This window comes from Corvus kubaryi, unplaced genomic scaffold (assembly GCF_017639235.1).
Source record: "Corvus kubaryi isolate FWS band 111438036 unplaced genomic scaffold, C.kubaryi_AGA036_p1.0 66, whole genome shotgun sequence".
In the NCBI taxonomy this organism is placed as follows: Eukaryota; Metazoa; Chordata; class Aves; order Passeriformes; family Corvidae; genus Corvus; species Corvus kubaryi.
The window spans coordinates 24444129-24462029 of NW_024582054.1; the positions used below are offsets into that span (position 1 = coordinate 24444129).

The following is a 17901-nucleotide window of genomic DNA, read 5'->3' on the forward strand; positions in this document are numbered from 1 at the left end:
GTTTCTTCTCCTTGCTGTCCTCACAACTTAAACAATGCTGCACCTTCAGAGAGAAAACAGAGTATGTTTTCAAACCTAAATAGCCACGAAAAGCCAAGCATAAGAGAGCGGGACTTTCAGACCAACCCTGTGTCTCACCAACTTTTCAAATTCACCTTGGGACTTCACTTGTTAACAGTTCCCAGTTCTCTGCTCTTCTGATCGGCTCCCAAATCTCTCTTGCTCCTCGTATTTGCGGGAATGTGCAGGTTGGCAGAGTGTCCACGCGGTGGCAGTTCGGTCCCCGGCAGCACGGGGACACGCGGGGAAGCTCAGCCCAGCCTTGCTCCTTCCTCCCAGAGCAGCGCGCAGCTGCCGGGCAGATCATAAACACGAGAGTTCCTTGGGGTCATGTCCTTCACTCAAAGGTATAGAAACACGTTAGAATACAAACAAAGGGCTGTATTAAAGTTTGTTGGATCACAAACAAAAGTTTTTATAAGAGCTCATCTTTAAAGCATGAAAAATAAGATAATTTCTGCAGTGTACCTAGGCTGAATACTTGGGGGAGTTATCAGCTGATAATTATAATTACCTGAGAAGGTTAATTTTGAGAGCTTACCTGATCTACTCGGGGTTCAGAACTGTATCACATAGCCTGTCTTTCCCATCAAAATGTATAAAATACCAAATATTATATCACCTCCCGGTGAGCTGCTCACAAACAAGATACAAGCAGGAATTTTTCACAGGAATTATTCTGAGACTGATTCCAAAAGAAAGAACAACTTACAGATAGTTACAATCTATTCTTGAAGTATGCTGAAAAAACATTGATGAAACTCAGAAAATCAATGTTTCATCAGGAAGGTCACTGAATGTCTTTAAAGACGTGGCTTCATCAGCCAACCTTAGTTTTTAAACATCAGCTAGCTTTAGTTTTTAAACTTTGTCTGAGTGATGCTATTCTTGCTATCAGCTGTATCCTTCCTAGTGATGGATATTCATACCATGGTAGCATTATATGTACTGCCTGACCAGTGGGAAGGAATGGTGGCTTTTTTCTGAAAACAAGCAATTTTAAAACCACAGCCATAACAGGGAAAAAAAAAAGTAGTTTCAATTAAGATAAACAAAAACAATAGTTAGATAATAATGATGGTCTTCTAGAATATGTACTCAAAACAGAGGGGGAAATAATTAAAGGTTGTTAGGCAATTATTTTAAACCAAAGGAGGAACTACCAGGTCGAGAAAAATCAATGTAACATTGAATGAAAATTCACATTGAACGTAACAGAACAGCAAATAATATTTTAAAAAATACCACCAGCTTTTGCTCCATTGTGTTCCATTGTAACAGCTGGAGACTCTGGTTTCCAGTATTTTGTACCATTTAACTGTTATTAAGAGACACTGTTTCTCTGAGGTCGTTGTGTGGTGTCACTACCAAACCCTTCTGCTATGTGATGTGAAGCCAGAAGAGCAATGCTGGCCTCCAGGCATGTTCCCTGGAGCTCTGCAGCAGCTCTGCCCACCTGCAGGCTGGACATGAAGTGGTCAGGTGTATTTGTTCCCAAAGGACAATTCAAGTGGTTTTTCCCTCCCCTCTGCTGAGCATGGTGGCCAGCCAAAAGAAAAAGCTCAGGAACTCCTGATGGGTTCTGAGAGCTTCCACGGTTTTCTGATGAGTTTCTGGTCCTTCTGCCTCTCCAGGGCCTCCTGGGCTGTTGTGACCCAGACATGGGCAGGCTTCAGCCATGCCTACCGGGAGAGGTGCTGGTTCCTGGGGACTTCAAAAGAAGATTCCTGTCACCCTCTAAGGTCTGTGATACCAAATCTTTCTTCAGCCTAGATCACACTATACAGCCAGTGCAATTCCTTTAATCTGCTCTGGTTTTCCAGCATTTTGTGATCTGTGTTTCCATGACAGGTTTAGTTGAAGGTGACCAGTAGATGTTAGCCACTAAGTTGCTCTGAGGGATACATGGGCACACAACCACACAGGAAAACAGCATAAATAACACATAAAATTTAAGTGCTCCTTAAATTCCCCATCACCATTGACTCCCCTCTTCCTCTGTCACTAACAGTCCATTGAAAATTACTTAAGTTTTGAAACAAAAATTAAATCTCTCACCTTACATCAGCATGTGCTGTGGTTGCTTTGATAGTCTTTCCCTGCTCTCTCTGATCTGCTAGTCTCAAACACCAGCATAAATGACCTAAGAAAACCAAGGAAAACCTGCAGATTGTGGCCTTCTAGCACAGTCAGTTTCCACCTGGAAACTGTAGCAAGCTGACTCTTGGAGGTGCCTGGCAGATGATTGATCCATCAGATGGACAAAAACAGGGGGTTCCACGACTTACATCTACTCCCTCCTTCTGCAGAGAGGCGTGGCCAAATGGGAGCTGCTGTGAGAGAGGTGCAGGGAAAATACACCCCATTGGAAATGGGATGAAAACTCCTGCAGTGTCTTCTATGGTGCTGCCAAACAAGGTAGAGACCCAGAAGTGGAAAATACACATGATAAAATTCCAGGTAGCTTGGTATGCTACCTCCAGATGGTTGAGCAAAGCTTGTGCAGAGAAGGAGCGTGTGATGGGGTTGTCCTGTGAAAGTCTGATTGGCAGCGCTTGCTGTCCTTTGGGCATAGTGGGGGTGCAGGGATCCTGCTTCTGCTTCTCCTGCTGCACTCAGAGCTGTGGGAATGGTGGAGAGGAGCGTCAGCCACCCTGCATGAAAGATAGGCGACCTTCAAAGGGACGGTGTGGGCACAACCTGCTGCAGCATTGGTAGAGGGAGCTAGCAAATCTCTGAGGAGGAAGGAAGAAGGGGAGGGTTTATAGAAGGCCATGGAGGTTGTTGCAGTAATTGAAAGACTGCTGGACTAAGGTGCAGCATCCTTCCTGACCTCCTCATGTACTTGTGCAGAGCATCGTCTCCACCCAGGAAAGCATATACCCATACATACACACACACATACCTGTATCATAGAATTATAGAATAGTTTGGATTGAAAGGGACCTGGTTGCTCAAAGCCACATTCAACCTGGTTTTGAACACTTCCAGGGATGGGGCATCCACAACTTCTCTGGGCAACCAGTTCCAGTGCCTCACTAGCCTCACAGTAAAGAATTTATTCCTAATACCTAGTTTTTAAGTTAATCTACGTTCTTTAAGTCCAAAGGCATTCCTCCTTGTCCTCTCACTACATGCCCTTCCTTATAACAAGTCCCTCTCCAGCTCTCTTGCAGCCCCTCCAATAAGGTCTCCCTGGAGCCCTCTATTCTCCGGGCTGAACAGCCCCGACTGTCTCAGCCTGGCTTCACAGGAGCGGTGCTCCAGCCCTCTGAGCATTTTCGTGTCCTCCTCTGGACCTTTTGCATACACGTTCTCATCGGCACACGCCGTGGGGGTGTGTTTGAACGGCGCCGGGCTCTCAGCTCAGGCCGCCGCCGCCGCCGCCGCCGGGCTCTTTAAGCGGGGCCGTCCCCGCCCGCAGCCGGGGATTCTCCGGCCCGCCCCGGCCGCCCTTTGCTCGGTGCGGGAGGAGGCGCTGCGGGCGGCGGGGATGGAGGCGCTGTGGGCGGCGGGAGGGCTCCTGCTGGCCCTCTCCCTCTTGGCCTTCGTCCTGTACTGCTGCTACGTGCAGTACATCCACGCCAAGTACGACTACATCCCCGGCGCCCCGCGGGAGAGGTAAGGGGCTGGCCGGGCAGGCGAGGCGGCGGCGGGCAGGCTCGGTGTCTCCGCAGAGCGCTCGCTGCCCGGCTGGAGCCGAGACAAGGTCAGAGCAGAAAATAAACCCTCCAGCCGGTGTCCATGGGCCGGGCCGGGCCTGGCGGGTGCGGGCAAGGGCAGCGGCGAGGGGTCACGCAGGCTGGGCAGAGCGCTCACGTGTGCCCGCTTCCCGGGAAGCGCCGGCACCGCCCGGCATCGCTGAGGATCCTGCTCAGCAGCACGGCCTGGCTGGCCGGGGCTGCGTGTCCTGACCTACATCTCCCGGCTGGCCACAGTGGCGTGAAGGGGCGCTTTGGAGTCGCCCACCCGAGCTGTGCGTTTGCTCATGACCCTGAACAGGGACTTGACAGCAGCACCAGCCATACAGGAGGGACCAGCAGCACCAGCCGTCCCACACTGCTCCAGGGGGCACATTGACACTAACTCCACCAGGCATCTTCCGTGCTCTCCTTCATAAGCCAGGTGTTTGGTTTCTGCCAAAAATAAATAAAAATGTCATAAGTGATAAAGAGTAGTGAGAAAGCTGCCAGCAAGGCAGTGGCAGCACTGTCACAAAGAGTCGTGGCTCCTGCAGCAGCGTGTGGGCTTCCCATTTAACCTCACCTGTGGGTGCACATGCCCTCCATAACATGCCACAGGAAGAGACAGCAGCACTCATACGCAGCCTCACAGGGACACCACACCTGCCCACCTCCAGGCTTCAGCCTACTTGTGTCATCGGGGTTGGATACCAAGACTAGAGAGAGGATGATCCTACCATACCTGAACCTCCTTGTCCTTAGGTTCATTTTGTGGTGTGAAGTAACACTGTAGAGTGACGGCATGCAAGAGGAGCTGTGAGTGGACCTTGTTTCCTGTGCTGCAGATAGAGCAGTTTCCAGAGCTAACAAAGGACTTGTGTTGTGTTTGGGGCTTTCACATCATTTTGGAATCCAGTTACAGTGGAAGAATCAAACAAGTAGAGGATTAAAAGTTTCTGTAGATATTGACTAACTTTGTTGAGTTCTTATTTTAAGCACCTCCCAGTTCCAACAGTAATAAAATAAGAGCCTGTTTTCCCCCTATAGCTTATTTATACTGAAAAGGATGATAGATAGCATGGCTCTCTGTCTCTCAAATGGAAAACAGATCTTGAGTGCAGCTTGATTCATTTAGCAAGGAGCTTGGCCAAATCTTCCCTCAGATTTATGCAAAGCTGGTGGGAATTTGCCACTCACAGCTGAAGGAAGGAATTGATCTACAGGTTTTTAATGCAGCTGTTGAAGAGTTAACATTTTTTATTAATCTCTTCAGTTTTCGTATTAACCAGTGATTATCCTCCTCAGTATTTTAAATGACATGGCTTTGGACAGAAGGAGATGGTTCCTAATTTCCCTTAACAGAAATCCATTGACAGAAATGAAGTTACACTTACCAGGGAGGAGCATGTATTAAAGAGTATTTAATGCAAATGTCAGTTTCATGTACAGCAGCGTAACAGCTGCAGTCGAGATTCGGTCAGCCAGGCAAAGAGCAAAGCAACTTGTGGGGGGCTTCCACCCAGACCCAAACATCTCCTATGATACAGCATAAAAAAAAGACCTCATCCTTCGTCTCTGTACTGGTCTTCCTGGCTTCATGCAAGCACCAGCCTATCTTTGATACCCAGTTTACCAGCTTGGTAAGGGCTGGGCATTGGCACAGCTCAGAGTTATTTGCATCTTCCCTTATGAGGAAAACATGAGCAACACTCACTGAGCAACAAGGATTGCAATCCATACAAAACCCCGTGCTGGCATCCTCATGACACTCTTAACCTTCATATTCTGCAGCTTTTTATTTGGACACCTGCCAATCATATGGAGAATGCTGAGGAAAAAGGAGTTTACACCAGATCTCTTCCTGCAGTGGTAAGTTGAGGCACATCAATAACATTGAACGGGGTAGTCCTGTAGCACAAATGGAGAAATCAAGGCACAGAGACCCTGAATTACATAATTAGCATCATTCGGAAGGTTGGTAGAGGAGCTAGAGAAAGAGCATTGATCTTTCAGATCAGATTAGATATTAGAAAAAACTTTTTCACTGAAAGAATGGATAGCCACTGGAATAAGCTGCCCAGGATGGTGGTGGAGTAAGTTTGTGGAAATGTACAAGAGGCGTCTGGATGTGACACTTGGTTTATGGGGTGATTGTGGTGGTGATGGGTTGACAGTTGGACCAGATGATCTTGAAGGTCTCTTCCAGCCTTGATGATTCTGTCCTTCTGTGGTTCTCTTAATGGCTTTGTTCACTGGGGACTGTGGTAGTTCCCACTGTATGTGCTCTGGTCCTTCGAGGTTATTAGGTCTGAACTGTTACGTGTTGGTAGTTTGTACCATAATTCTCTTTCTTTTAATTTTCTCTTCTTACAGGGCAGAGAAATATGGACCTGTTGTACGAATTAATGCCTTTCACAGAATCTCACTATTGATTGTGAGTCCTGAAGGAGTGAAGGTACTGAAAAATAAAGCAAGATCAATAGTGGGGATCAGCCCATTCCTCCATAAGGGGAGAGCTGGTGCCTGACGATCAGAGCAGCACAGAGCAGCCAATCTGTGCTTGGCTCTGGCTGGGTTAGGAGGATGAGGTGCTTTGCTCTCTGGGCTGCCCCGATTTATCTTTTTCTTGGTCAGTTAATTTATTTTGTTACTTTTATTTGAACAGCACATATAGCAAACATTTACCACTTGTGAAAAGCAGGCTCTCTGCAAGAGCTTAATATCTCAAATGAATGAGGTACAAGAGACCAAATTTCTTTCTCTTAATCTTTGCAATTACAACACAGTGAGATTTCAGGTCATTGGGCAAAAAAGCACTAGAGGCATGCAAAGCAAGCTAGCAGCACAGGAACTGGGGAATCAGGGCACACAAAGTAATTCATCTACTCTTCAGACTATTGCTGCAGAAGGAAGAGAGCTAAAATGTGTGTAAGTGACATTTTGTGTTTTGTCCAGGAAAAGGATTGCACTCAGTATTCACTGACCTGAGGTTTGATTTTAGGAGTTCTTGATGTCACCACAGCACCCAAAGGATCCAATCGTGTATGGTACTCTCTTCAGCCTGTTTGGTGAGAGGTAGGCAAAACCCATCTGAAGCCACTGTGATCTGAAAATAAGTGCAAGATTAATAATATCACAGGCATGACATTTTGACTCAGACCATTTACCTTAGTGTGGGGATTAATTTCTAATTCCAGACATATGTAACCAGCATGTACCTATTAAAATACATGCCAAGTCAAATGTCTTGCCAGTCAGGGAGGAGGATATGTTGGATTTTGTTTTACCTTGATCATGTATCTTTTTTCCCCCTGGGGATATTCAGTTAGTCTCAGAGCAGTCTGCTCAAGACCATCATCAAACTTCTCAGATTTTAGAGCACTGACTTTAGGGCATTCCATAAGTTATGGCAGTTTGCAGCTTCTAAATTCAATTCCAAAAAAAGGGAATTTTTCTTGGTTTGTCTGAAGCTTTTAAAAATATAATAATCCAATTATTATATTAATTATTTGCATAACAGCTGTAATGAAACAGCATCTTATTGGACTCAGCAGTTCACATCTACCTGGCAAAAATATCTGTGGTTCAGTTGTTGTCCACAGTGATGCAATGGTTTCATACTCAATGGTGCTCCCTACACATGGGAAAAATAAAATAAAGTAGATGTGAAATACTTATATTTGTGACTACACAGGGTTCAGCTGGCTCCCTTGCATAAAACTGTTCCTTTCCTTGTTTTCCTATGTGGTAGGTTTCTAGGGAATGGCTTGGTAACTGTTTGCAACCATGAGCATTGGCGCAAGCAGCGGAGGATAATGGATCCAGCTTTCAGCCGAAGGTAAGGCAAATATTTCCAGGATGATCTAGCTGTTATTTTTACTGTATTGTCATGCTTCTCCCTGCCACTCTTTGTTACTTAGAGGGGAAAAAAAAAAAAAAAGTTTCATGCCAAAATCACATTTAGTTTAGAATCCAGCACACTATTCCCATGCCGAGTATAATTTGACCAGAATTCCCATGGAACAGTGACACCCCTATGAACTCAGCAATGGTAGAAAGGTCCCAGGGTTGTGTATCCTGGAGCATGGTTATGGCTGCCTTATCCTGCTGGAAAAGATAAGGCAGAGGGTTGGTCTGGTTTCCTAGTGTGCCTTGATGCATTGTATGTAGGGTTCAAAGATAAAGTCCATGTGCCTTGACAGGCACAGGCCACAGCCCTTTGCAATGACAGATGTTAATTACATGGCAGGGCAGAGCTGGGCTGCTGTAAGAAGAATGTAGCTCATTTTATCTGTTTGCTTTTTAATGTATTAAGAAAAATAAATTATAAATTTAAAAAAATTTTACAATTTTCTATGGAAGATAACAAAAGTTATTTTGCCTGAGCAAAGATGTCCTCTCCAGAGCCCCCATTACTCATCTTTATTGATTGTTCAGCTACCTGATTGGTCTGATGGAAACTTTTAATGAAAAAGCAGAGGAGCTGATGGAGAAGCTAGAGGAGAAAGCAGATGGAAAAACAGAGTTTAGCATGCTGTCGATGATGAGCCGGGTGACTATGGATATCATTGGCAAGGTACCAGCTGTCCCTCTCATTTCCTCTGCAACTGGCAGGAAGGAATGGAAGTAATGCCTACCAGCAGCAGGATGGGATCAGGAGCTGGAGGCAGGGAGAAAGACCTTTACCCAGCAGTGCCAGAAGACCTGCAGGACTAATTGTGCCACTTCCATTCGGGCTGAGCCTTGGGAAGGGGCAGTTAGGGAAGGGTCTGCATGGTCTAGGTGTGGCTCACAGGATGGGGACCCTTTGCAAAAGTCCTTTCAGCCTCGTACCTCCCACCCCTCCATGCCAAAAGGGACACACCAGGGCTCTTTTCGTGGGTGGAGGTTGTGTTACTGCCATTACACGCCAGCATGAAGTCTGCCTTACACTGCCTTTTCCCTTTCTATGCAAACCAGTTTGGTATGAATGGAGAGCAGTAGTAAATTATTAATCCACCCAAATAAGGGTGGATTAATAACATAATGTAGATATTGCTGTCCCCTTGCAGCCTTCTGCAAGGTAGGATCTAGCCTGAGATATTTTTAGGGGAAAAGGCAGCGGTGTGAAGCTATCCTGCTCTTTCACCCCTGCCCCAGCAAGTTGCCTTTTTCTCTCCTGCTCCTCAGGTAGCCTTTGGCTTGGAATTAAATGCACTGAGCGATGACCAGACACCTTTACCAAACGCTGTGACTAAGATTATGGAGGGGCTGAACAAGGCACGCATCCCCCTCATACGGGTCTGTACTCTCCTCACTTCAGTCCTCTCTCCTCATATCCAGCTGCTCCTGCTTGAGTTTGTGGGCTGAAGATGGGCAAGGTCATGTTGGGGAAACAGTCGTCTGTAGATCTTTCCCTCCAATGTGCCTCAAGATAAAATTCATTAGTGCTTTAAAACACTTGCAAAATTAACATTAATATTTAATGCTTCTTTTTTGTCTTTTCTTCCCCCCTGCATGTGTCTCCTTCTGATATGGTTTTACACTCTCATACCCATAAAAACCTGAGATTTTCGCCATTTGTACAAGAAGGACAAATTTGTTCACTCAGAGTGGAAGAAATTTGAGCATTCTTGCCGTAAAAAAATTACATTTTCAACCCAAATTCATCTACTAGGAAATTATGGATGTAATATGAAATATTTAAGTAAAGAATTATTTCAGTGTCTCATGAAAGCTGTAGTTCAGGCTTTTAGAGTTCCTGTTTTCCTTTTTGAGACTGGGGTGAGATTCGGCATTGCATGCTGCAGTTTCTTTCCATGGAGAGGTGAGGAAATTTGCTCACAGTGCCCAAAACACCAACAAGACACAACATCAGCATGCACAGATTGAAATATTTCAGCCCAAACCCTTCATCCTGTAGGCATTCAGTTTATTCCATGGAGAGCAAGTGTTTTTGTGACAAATGTCATTTTGCAGAAAACAAGGCGCTCACTTGTAAAATAACACTGACATTATTTTTTACCGACAAAAGGAATAAAATGACTCAGGAAATTCTGTATCAGTTCATGCCAGGGCAACGGAAACTGGTAAAGGAGGCCAAGGAGAGTGTGAGGCTGTTGAGACGTGTGGGGAAGGAGTGCATTGACCGGAGGAGAGAAGCCATCCAGAATGGGAAAGAAGCCGCGCTGGATATTCTTACACAGATTCTGAAAGGAGATGGTAAGGGACACGTTGCTGTTTGGGTGAATTTCTCTGTGGCATGTTTTGCCATGAAGTTCAGGGAGGATTGTTTTGGGGATCTGAACTTGAATCCTCCTTTAAAGTTGTTTTCACACTGAAGATAGTGAGAGTTGCTTTGAAAATTCCCTGTTTCTTTGTGTTGGATCAAATATTGGTCACAAGTTATCCCTGAAATGCGCACTCTCTCAGTGTCCTCTCTCGATGCCACCTCAGCCAATATGTGCCAAACAGGGCAGAGCATTGTGAGTGGTCCAGCTGGGGCACAGGGGCATTTTCTAATCCCATTTATTTTTCTATCTTGACAGCTCTGGAGGAAAGTAGAGATGATGAAAACATTCTGGATAACTTTATCACTTTCTTTGTTGCAGGTTGGTAGCTATTTTAATACTTGTATATGTCATGTGGGAAGCTGTACTCATTCTTGAGCTGTCTACAGGGTCATGATTAACATCCTTGTTAATCATAATTAACACCGTGATTAACATCATCACTCCACATGATGCTGCTGCAGCTAGGAGTTTCTTGGTTGGAAGACAGCAGTATTACACTGGCATAGTTCCAGCAGGGTGAGGTCTGAAAAGAACTCTTAATTTCTCATACACAAATGATATATTGTCCTCTTTCAGTGATATCAACACAGCAAATCTTGCCAGGCTGGTGTTTTCCAACCACTGGCTTCCCACTCTGTTTTCCAGCCTCTGTCTTTCCCCTGCCCACTGGGGTGCAAGGCTATTCCTTATGGGGTTCTGGCCCTCCCACCCAGATCCCACTAAACCCCACCAAAAGCATCTTTTACTTATTCCATGTGTCTTTGCATTACCTCACCCACATGATTAAATGCCATTCTTGCCTAAGTAGGAGAAGGCACTGTCAAGCCAATCAGAAAATGTATGGGGCAAGTAATTATGTGAGAGAAACAACATTTTGCAGATCAATAGGATTTAGGTTCATAAGAAGGAGAGGTCAAAATGCTGTTCTTTGGCAAGAAAGAGATTATTGCAGCAGACATCTTTGCAGAAGTCTTTTTTCTGTAATGCATTAAAATAGTACATATGCCTATCCATGAAAAAAAGGGAAAACTGTCCACATCACAGAGTCAGAAATGGGTAAGGTTGGAAGGGTCTTCTGGTCCAACCTTCCTGCTCAAGCAGGGTCATCCAAACACGTAAAGCAGACTTTTCAAAGGAAGATGGTAAGGAGCTCTGCTTTCCCTCAAAACCAGTAAATCCTTGTGCTTTGGCAGAACTGGGTGTCCCATAATATGACAAAACAAATACTGGACCTCACGAGCCCTCCTGTTAGGGAGCTCATAACTAATGGGTGCTGCATGCAACCACTGCAGCTTTGACGTGGGCAAGATGGGTCATATCTTTACCAGCTATATCCTTTTCTTGTCATTCCTGAAAGCTCTTTATGTAGACTTTACATCCCTTTTATTATTTCTTTTAATTTCTAGCGTACTTGAAATAAAACATTTGGGGTTTGATGTTTAAAGTTTCCTATTCACAGTCACCCTAGTAGACCATCTTTGTGTCATGTTATTATACTAACCTTTAAACTGAGTTTTGTTATCATCAGGTCATGAAACCAGCTCAAATCAGATGACATTTACAGTAATGGCACTGGGCCAGCATCCTGAAATACTGGAAAGGTATGTGTGCTCCAATTTGCAGACCCAGCTTGATGTTAGTTTCAAGGTGAACTTAATTGTAAGGATTATTAAAAAGATAGGATCAGTTCCCAATGAATTCTAGCCTCCCTTCCAAAATAAACAGTTTCATAGTACCAATATATCCAAAATTTATAAAAAGAAAAACATTAAGATGGATTATTTCCGTTTCACCTAGGTGACTTTTTTCAAAGCCTTTATACATGCAGGTCCCAAATCCCACCTGATTCAGCTGCCCTATATGCACATTGCCTCATCCTGATATGAGGTGCAAGTTCCGGAAGCCTGGTTGGGAATTGGTAGGCATTTTGCCTGAGGATGGCTGTGCAAGTCCAGTGTCAGTGTCTGGAAAGTAAAAGAATGTAATTTGTCACCTTGCCTAGCAAGAAACAGGCATCTGCAGCTAACGAGCTTTAATTGAACTGCAGGGCTCAGGCTGAAGTGGATGAGGTTCTTGGTGCCAAGAGAGACGTTGACTATGAGGATCTTGGCAAACTCACCTACTTATCACAGGTACTGTGGGAGTGAGGTAAGACACCAGGCAAAGCTGTTTGGTAGCACCTCTGACATGTCGTGGAGGAGCCTCCACACTTTTAAAATTTTAAAACCAATGTTAATATTTTATCCTGATAGTGTTTGTTTCCAGAGAGTCAGCAAGCAGGTAGCCCGAGACGTTTGCAGCAGCCCAGCCTTATTGTGAAGGATGCTCCTCAAATTTACAGGATTCCTTCACTGCTTTCCTTAATTATTACCAATTTGGGAGCTAGAGTAGAGTTGCATAATCCCTACATGTTTAAGGTGAAACAATAGCTGTAATTTTAAGAAGGGTGTGCAAATTTGAGCCCAACCTGTGTGTGAATCCCACACACTTTCGTAATTCACAGGTCTGGTTTTGTTTGATTATTGTTAAAACATTTCCAGCTAGGATCTCACCATATGCCATAAAGTGGGATTTGAGGATAGACAAAAATTATGGCTGGGTTTTCTAATGTCAATTTTTCATTATTTAGTCTAGAAACCCTCTTCAGTCACTCGGGGGTGGGGGGTGGTAGGGGAAAGAGTTTGGTCCTAAAAGAGGTCTTGTGTATAGAAATGCTGGTTGGTAATGAACTGCAAAGCCAGGGCTGGCTATTAGCCAGTGTTTGTGTTGCATTTCCTTTTTTACAAGATGGGGGACACCAGTAGCCCTCAGGAGAGGCTGAATCACAGTCCTGGCAGCTGTTCTGCATAAATTGCCCAGACTTTAGTAGTCTGCCATGGTCCTTTTTCTTTTAAATTGCCCTGCTGAGGTGAGCAACAGTGTTTTACCATTTGGCACATCCCATCCCACAGATTACTGTGCTTTGATAGCAGATAGATTTCATAGGTCTATTTCTCATAAGGAAAAGGCAACTCTAGGTGATTACAGAAATCAGCAGGCTTCCTTAGGCTTCTCCAAACACCATCACAATTATACCACTCCAATTAAGATGAGGTATCTAAGCCTTTCAGTTTTAAGACAGATCACATGAGAGCTTCTCAAAGCAGACCATTTATTTAACACCAGCTTGGATCTGTACAACTGAAATCAGTAACCCTTGGTCAGAGCCAGTCCATCACTGGAGTATCAGAGACTGTGGGACTCCTCTCCTGTTGTTCAGGCAATTCTGAATCCTTTTGTCCAGGTTTCTTTTTCATTAGTCCACTCGTGCATGCACGCAGTTAATTGCATTTTCAGTGTGATGCTCATGTGCACTGTTAATTAGGTTTCACTTTGATGAAATAAGCCATTCTTACAGCTCACTGACACCAAAAGAAATAGTCTTGTTCCATTTTTTTCCTCAACATTCCCTATTCATTTTCCTTTACCAGGTTGTTTTTTGTCATTTTGGAGCTCTGGCCTGGCTCCTCAAGCAGCAGAACCAGGACAAAGGCAGGAGCTGAGAGTGGGAAGGAGGTGGGAGAAATCACCCACCCTCATGGCAGCCAGTGCCCAGAACAGCTCATTGGGGCAGGAGACTTCACTCTTAGATATTCCCTTTGAGTTTGCCTTTTCACTTAGTTGTTGATCTGACTTGAGGTGTTAGATCTCTTCCAGGATTTCTTCTGGGTTTTGTGTCTTTTTCTCTGTATTTTACCAGCTGTAAGAAAGAACTAGGCCTGGAGGAGCTGACCTAGCCATGTATTTTGCCCACAGGAGTCCAAGGCAGATACACCAGCATCTGTTTCAGAAGTCAAAACCTCCCATTTAGCTAAACTGAAAGGCCACAGGGAGGTAATTAATTATATTTCTGCTTCCTACAGTCTATGAACTAACTGACCTCCTGTGCTTTTTGGTGATGAAGGTTTTGAAGGAGTCACTGCGGCTGTACCCACCCGTCTCGGGGACGCTCCGCAGGCTGGAGAAGGAGCACGTTGTCAATGGCATCAGAATTCCTGCAAACACCACAGTCTTTGTGAGTCCCATCCACCACCAGCAGCTTTTAGCTGCCCCAGTTAATCCAGATGTAATGGACCTGTGGTTGAGAGGGCCAAAATCTTCCCTGGGCATATTTGTACTGGCTTCTCTAAAATTTTGACCAAAACTGGGGTATGAATTAAGACTCTCAGTTGGGACTGGAGAGTGGAAAGCATTTATGGTTTTATACCTCTGACAGCAAAGAAGCATTTTCGATGTGATGCTGCTGACTAACAAAAATAAACTCTTTCTTGCCAGCTCAACACTTATATAATGGGAAGGATGGAAAAGTTTTTCAAGGATCCACTTACTTTTGATCCAGATCGATTCAGCAAAGATGCACCTAAGTGAGCTTCTTTTTACTCCCATGTTATTAAATATGTATTAAGAAACCATTACAGGAAGAGATTTCAAGGGAAAGAAAAGTAGAATAAAACTATTTTTCCATTCCAGTATGAGTAACACTAAATCATCTGAATGTAAATAGAGAGCAATAATGCACAGCTTTTGTTCAAAAATTCTTTAGACCACATTACCTTACAAAAAAAGACGAACATTATTGTTATTAAATGTTTATATTGAGGTCAAAGCTTTGGGCCCAAACCAGGTTGAATATTTACCTTAGAACTGTACAAGCATTTAATGTGTGACAGCCCTGGTCCCAGAGTGCTTGAGATGTCTCCATATTAGAGAGGGGAGGAGGGACTGAGGGAGAGAAGATGCTGTTCAGCCACATGGGCAAGCAGCCTAAGTCTAGTCGGTGGTCAGGAGTGCAATAGAAGGGACCAGTGACTAAACAGATGCAGAGATCAGCACCAACTACTTCACGAGTCAGGAGTTTTCCTTCAGCTTTAACTTCAGAGTTAGTCTGAAGTTAGTCTGGTCTCCTGAACCAAATGCCTTCTCACTCACATGGTTAAGAGCTGCCCAAAAGACCAATAATTGAGTGGATTTTGACATCCTCATGACAGGCTGGAGAGCATTTAGAGTGTGCTTGACATTCAGCTTTGAAATAAGGCTGGCAGCTGAGCCATACAGTAAGGAGAGATGATGAGGAAACGTGCTGCGGAGATGTATTGCTTCTCTGAAGCAAAAAAAGAGTTAATTTGGAGACTGCTTTAACAAGTCAGATAGGCAAGGGGATATTTAGACCATTTCCTTGCTGCTGTGATGAAATATTTGCTTGTTTCTTTACAAACAAGTTGTAATTGTAATTTTGAACATTTTTCTTTGCAGGCCATATTACTGCTATTTTCCATTCTCTCTGGGACCCCGATCCTGCATCGGGCAGGTGTTTGCACAGGTGAGTAGAGGCCTGGAAGAACACTTTGTTAGCAAGCACTGTGCCAGCTCAGGGTGTGCTGACCATGGCTGGTGGTGGGCACCAGATGCCACACTGATGTCCTGTGCACTGACCCTCTTCTCTTTAGAGGGAAGATCTCCCCCCATGCCCATGAGAGGCGTGTCTCTCAAATGCAAGAGCAGACATCCATGCAGCCAAGGTCTCTGCAGGGAGGAGCAGCAGGCTGCACTCCCTCCAAACTGTCCTGGGTCAGCCTGCTTGAATCCAAACCCCTTAATGGGAATCACAGTCAACATCCCTTTGCCAGCCAAAGTCGAGCACACAGGGGGATGTGCAGAGAGCCTTGGGGATCATCCCATGGCTGCCACTGACAGAATCAAGGCAGGGAAAACATCAGCTGGAGGAGGACACAAGCCAGAACTGGAACAGAGAAGGTGAGGAGGGGGCTACATGGACAGAAGGAACAATTTAATGTGTATGAGCATGGCAGAGAGTGTTTCAGGACAGCCAGAGGCCAGCGCTTCAGGTCTGTGCTGTGAGCTCATCTAAGCACCAAAGCTCAGAGTGCTTTAGTTTTACAGTGTGACTTCCAAAATGGATTTAACACATAAACACAAGGACTTAGGGCCTGTCAGTTGTCTTCAAATCCGGGAAGTCCCAGGGTTCCTGCCCAAACTCAGCTGGCTGCATTAACATAGTAACATTTAACTTTTAAATCTCTATATTGACAAAGCAGTGTAAGATAGTAGACTGACTTTAAGCAGCTGCAGTCCAAGCTGTATTTGCTGTCACTGACCATGAGTTTTTCTTCTTAACAGATGGAGGTAAAAGTGGTGATGGCAAAGTTGCTGCAGAGGTTTGAAATCCAGCTGGTGCCAGGACAGAGTTTTCAACTAGTGGAGGCTGGAACCTTAAAGCCACTAGATGGAGTAATATGTAAATTAAAGCCAAGGAGCTCTGCAAGAGGCTGCCAGACGTGACTACTCAGGGAGCAGAGTGTGTCATGATAGTGCTAGTGTTTCTTCTGATTTTGAAGATTGTGACACTAATCAAAGTTTAGATTTTTCAGACCCCTTTAGACGATTACTAGACTGAAGTTATTTCTAACCTTCCTCGTAATTTACTGAAGAAAACCTTAGGAGAGTCACTCTACTGAGCATCTTCAATCTGGAAGCGTACCTGGAATTGCCAAGCTTTTTCTTTTCCTGGGGAACCGTTTCATTCTGACCAGACTTGGAAAAGAACATCCTTTCACTGGAGTGTCCCTGGAGCGCCACAGAATCCCACACTCCAATCCTAGCTCATAGTTTCCACTAAGCTTATATACAACACAACATGGTCTAAGTAAACCCTTGTTTGGGGAGTTTCCTACTTACACAATGAAATCAGAAAAGAGTAGAGCATAGATTTGGGCTGAATTTAGGAAGAGATATTTAGAGATAGTCTCTTGGTCAAAGCAATTTTTCTAGCCCTGCTCCAAATGTGAAGAACAATTGGTAGGAGCAATCTGGAAAAAAAACCCAAAAAATTTAGAGTCTGAGGCCGCCTACTTTCTCCTGCTGCTACTGCCTGGTTTTATTCAGTCTCTTCTACTTTTCATCTGATATTATGCAAAGTGTAGATTCCCAGTCCACACTGTATAAAGGGACTCTCCTGCTTCCTCCTACCCCTCCACACAGCCTGTGCTCATTCTTCTGAGACACTTTTTTGTTGGGAAAGTTTTGCTGCCTTTATTTTAACCTGGATCATTTTCCCCATCTTGTTTGCCACAAAGCTACAGTAACACTCAGACCAGATGGTCTAGTAGGTACAGGAGGGCTGGAAATAAGTGCCTGAACTAAATGCTGCTTAAAATAGTGTTGCCACTGAAAAAATGTGTCTGTAACTTGAGACAGAGACAGGAGAGGGAAGGTCCTGCACCCTCTTCTTCTGCAGATGTGCCCAAATTGCCACTGCAGCCAGGCTCTGCCAGGGAGAAAAACTATCATTTGTAAATGCTGCCTTCCAGAAATATGTGGATACCTAATAGGAGTTTGGGCATCCTCTATAATGAAATAGAGAGAATTAAAGACATTTGATGCTGCCACTTTTGTTTCTTATCTTTCTGAATTAAAAGGGCAAGAACACAGGCCATACATTGTCAGGTTCCTGTGGTGGTTTCCATACCAGTAAGATGCCAGAGCTTTCCCTGACTTTGCTCCTGTTGTGCACCATCTCGTTCAGTGCAGCAGTGGGATAGCAGCCTCAGACGGTTTATGCTGCTCTTAATAATACAATCAACACCTTACAGTGTAATAACATGACTTGCACCTGGGGTACCAATACCTGTATTGCAAGGGAAGGTTTAGTCCATCTATTGGTAGACCAGCTCTTCAAGACCTTGTGCTGGAAATCTGATTATATCCTCCTAGACATTAATAAAACCTCATTGGGGAGACTGAGGGTTCTTCAGCTGGACGTGTGTTCCAGGAGCTGACACAATAGGGAGCGGGATGTTCCATGCTGGTCAGGCTGGATGTGCTGGTGG

The 17901-nt window shown here is 44.7% G+C and overlaps 1 protein-coding gene and 1 long non-coding RNA gene across 2 annotated transcripts in view; one reads left to right on the forward strand and one right to left on the reverse strand.

Annotated features, from left to right (window-relative positions):
* Positions 1 to 3562, reverse strand: part of LOC121673730 — an 8168-nt gene extending 4606 nt beyond the window's left edge. Inside the window, exon 1 of the long non-coding RNA XR_006019292.1 lies at positions 156 to 3562. This is a non-coding gene — a long non-coding RNA (uncharacterized LOC121673730). The remainder of the gene's footprint in view (positions 1 to 155) is intronic.
* Positions 3507 to 17460, forward strand: LOC121673729 (cholesterol 24-hydroxylase). Its single transcript, XM_042047348.1, has 15 exons — positions 3507 to 3681; positions 5535 to 5612; positions 6117 to 6198; positions 6745 to 6818; positions 7495 to 7581; positions 8181 to 8319; positions 8913 to 9023; positions 9788 to 9944; positions 10271 to 10333; positions 11544 to 11616; positions 12063 to 12147; positions 13959 to 14069; positions 14330 to 14418; positions 15308 to 15374; positions 16193 to 17460. The coding sequence occupies exons 1-15, from the start codon at positions 3554 to 3556 to the stop codon at positions 16352 to 16354; spliced, it is 1506 nt and encodes a 501-aa protein (XP_041903282.1). The 5' UTR covers positions 3507 to 3553; the 3' UTR covers positions 16355 to 17460.
* Positions 17461 to 17901: the final 441 nt, after the last annotated feature.

Excerpts from the sequence above, each read along its gene's own strand:
- LOC121673729 (XM_042047348.1), top strand. The coding sequence starts at position 3,554 with ATGGAGGCGCTGTGGGCGGCGGGAGGGCTCCTGCTGGCCCTCTCCCTC. Across the intron at positions 6,199-6,744 it reads TGAGTCCTGAAGGAGTGAAG|GAGTTCTTGATGTCACCACA; the intron begins GTACTGAAAAAT and ends GTTTGATTTTAG. Across the intron at positions 15,375-16,192 it reads TCGGGCAGGTGTTTGCACAG|ATGGAGGTAAAAGTGGTGAT; the intron begins GTGAGTAGAGGC and ends TCTTCTTAACAG.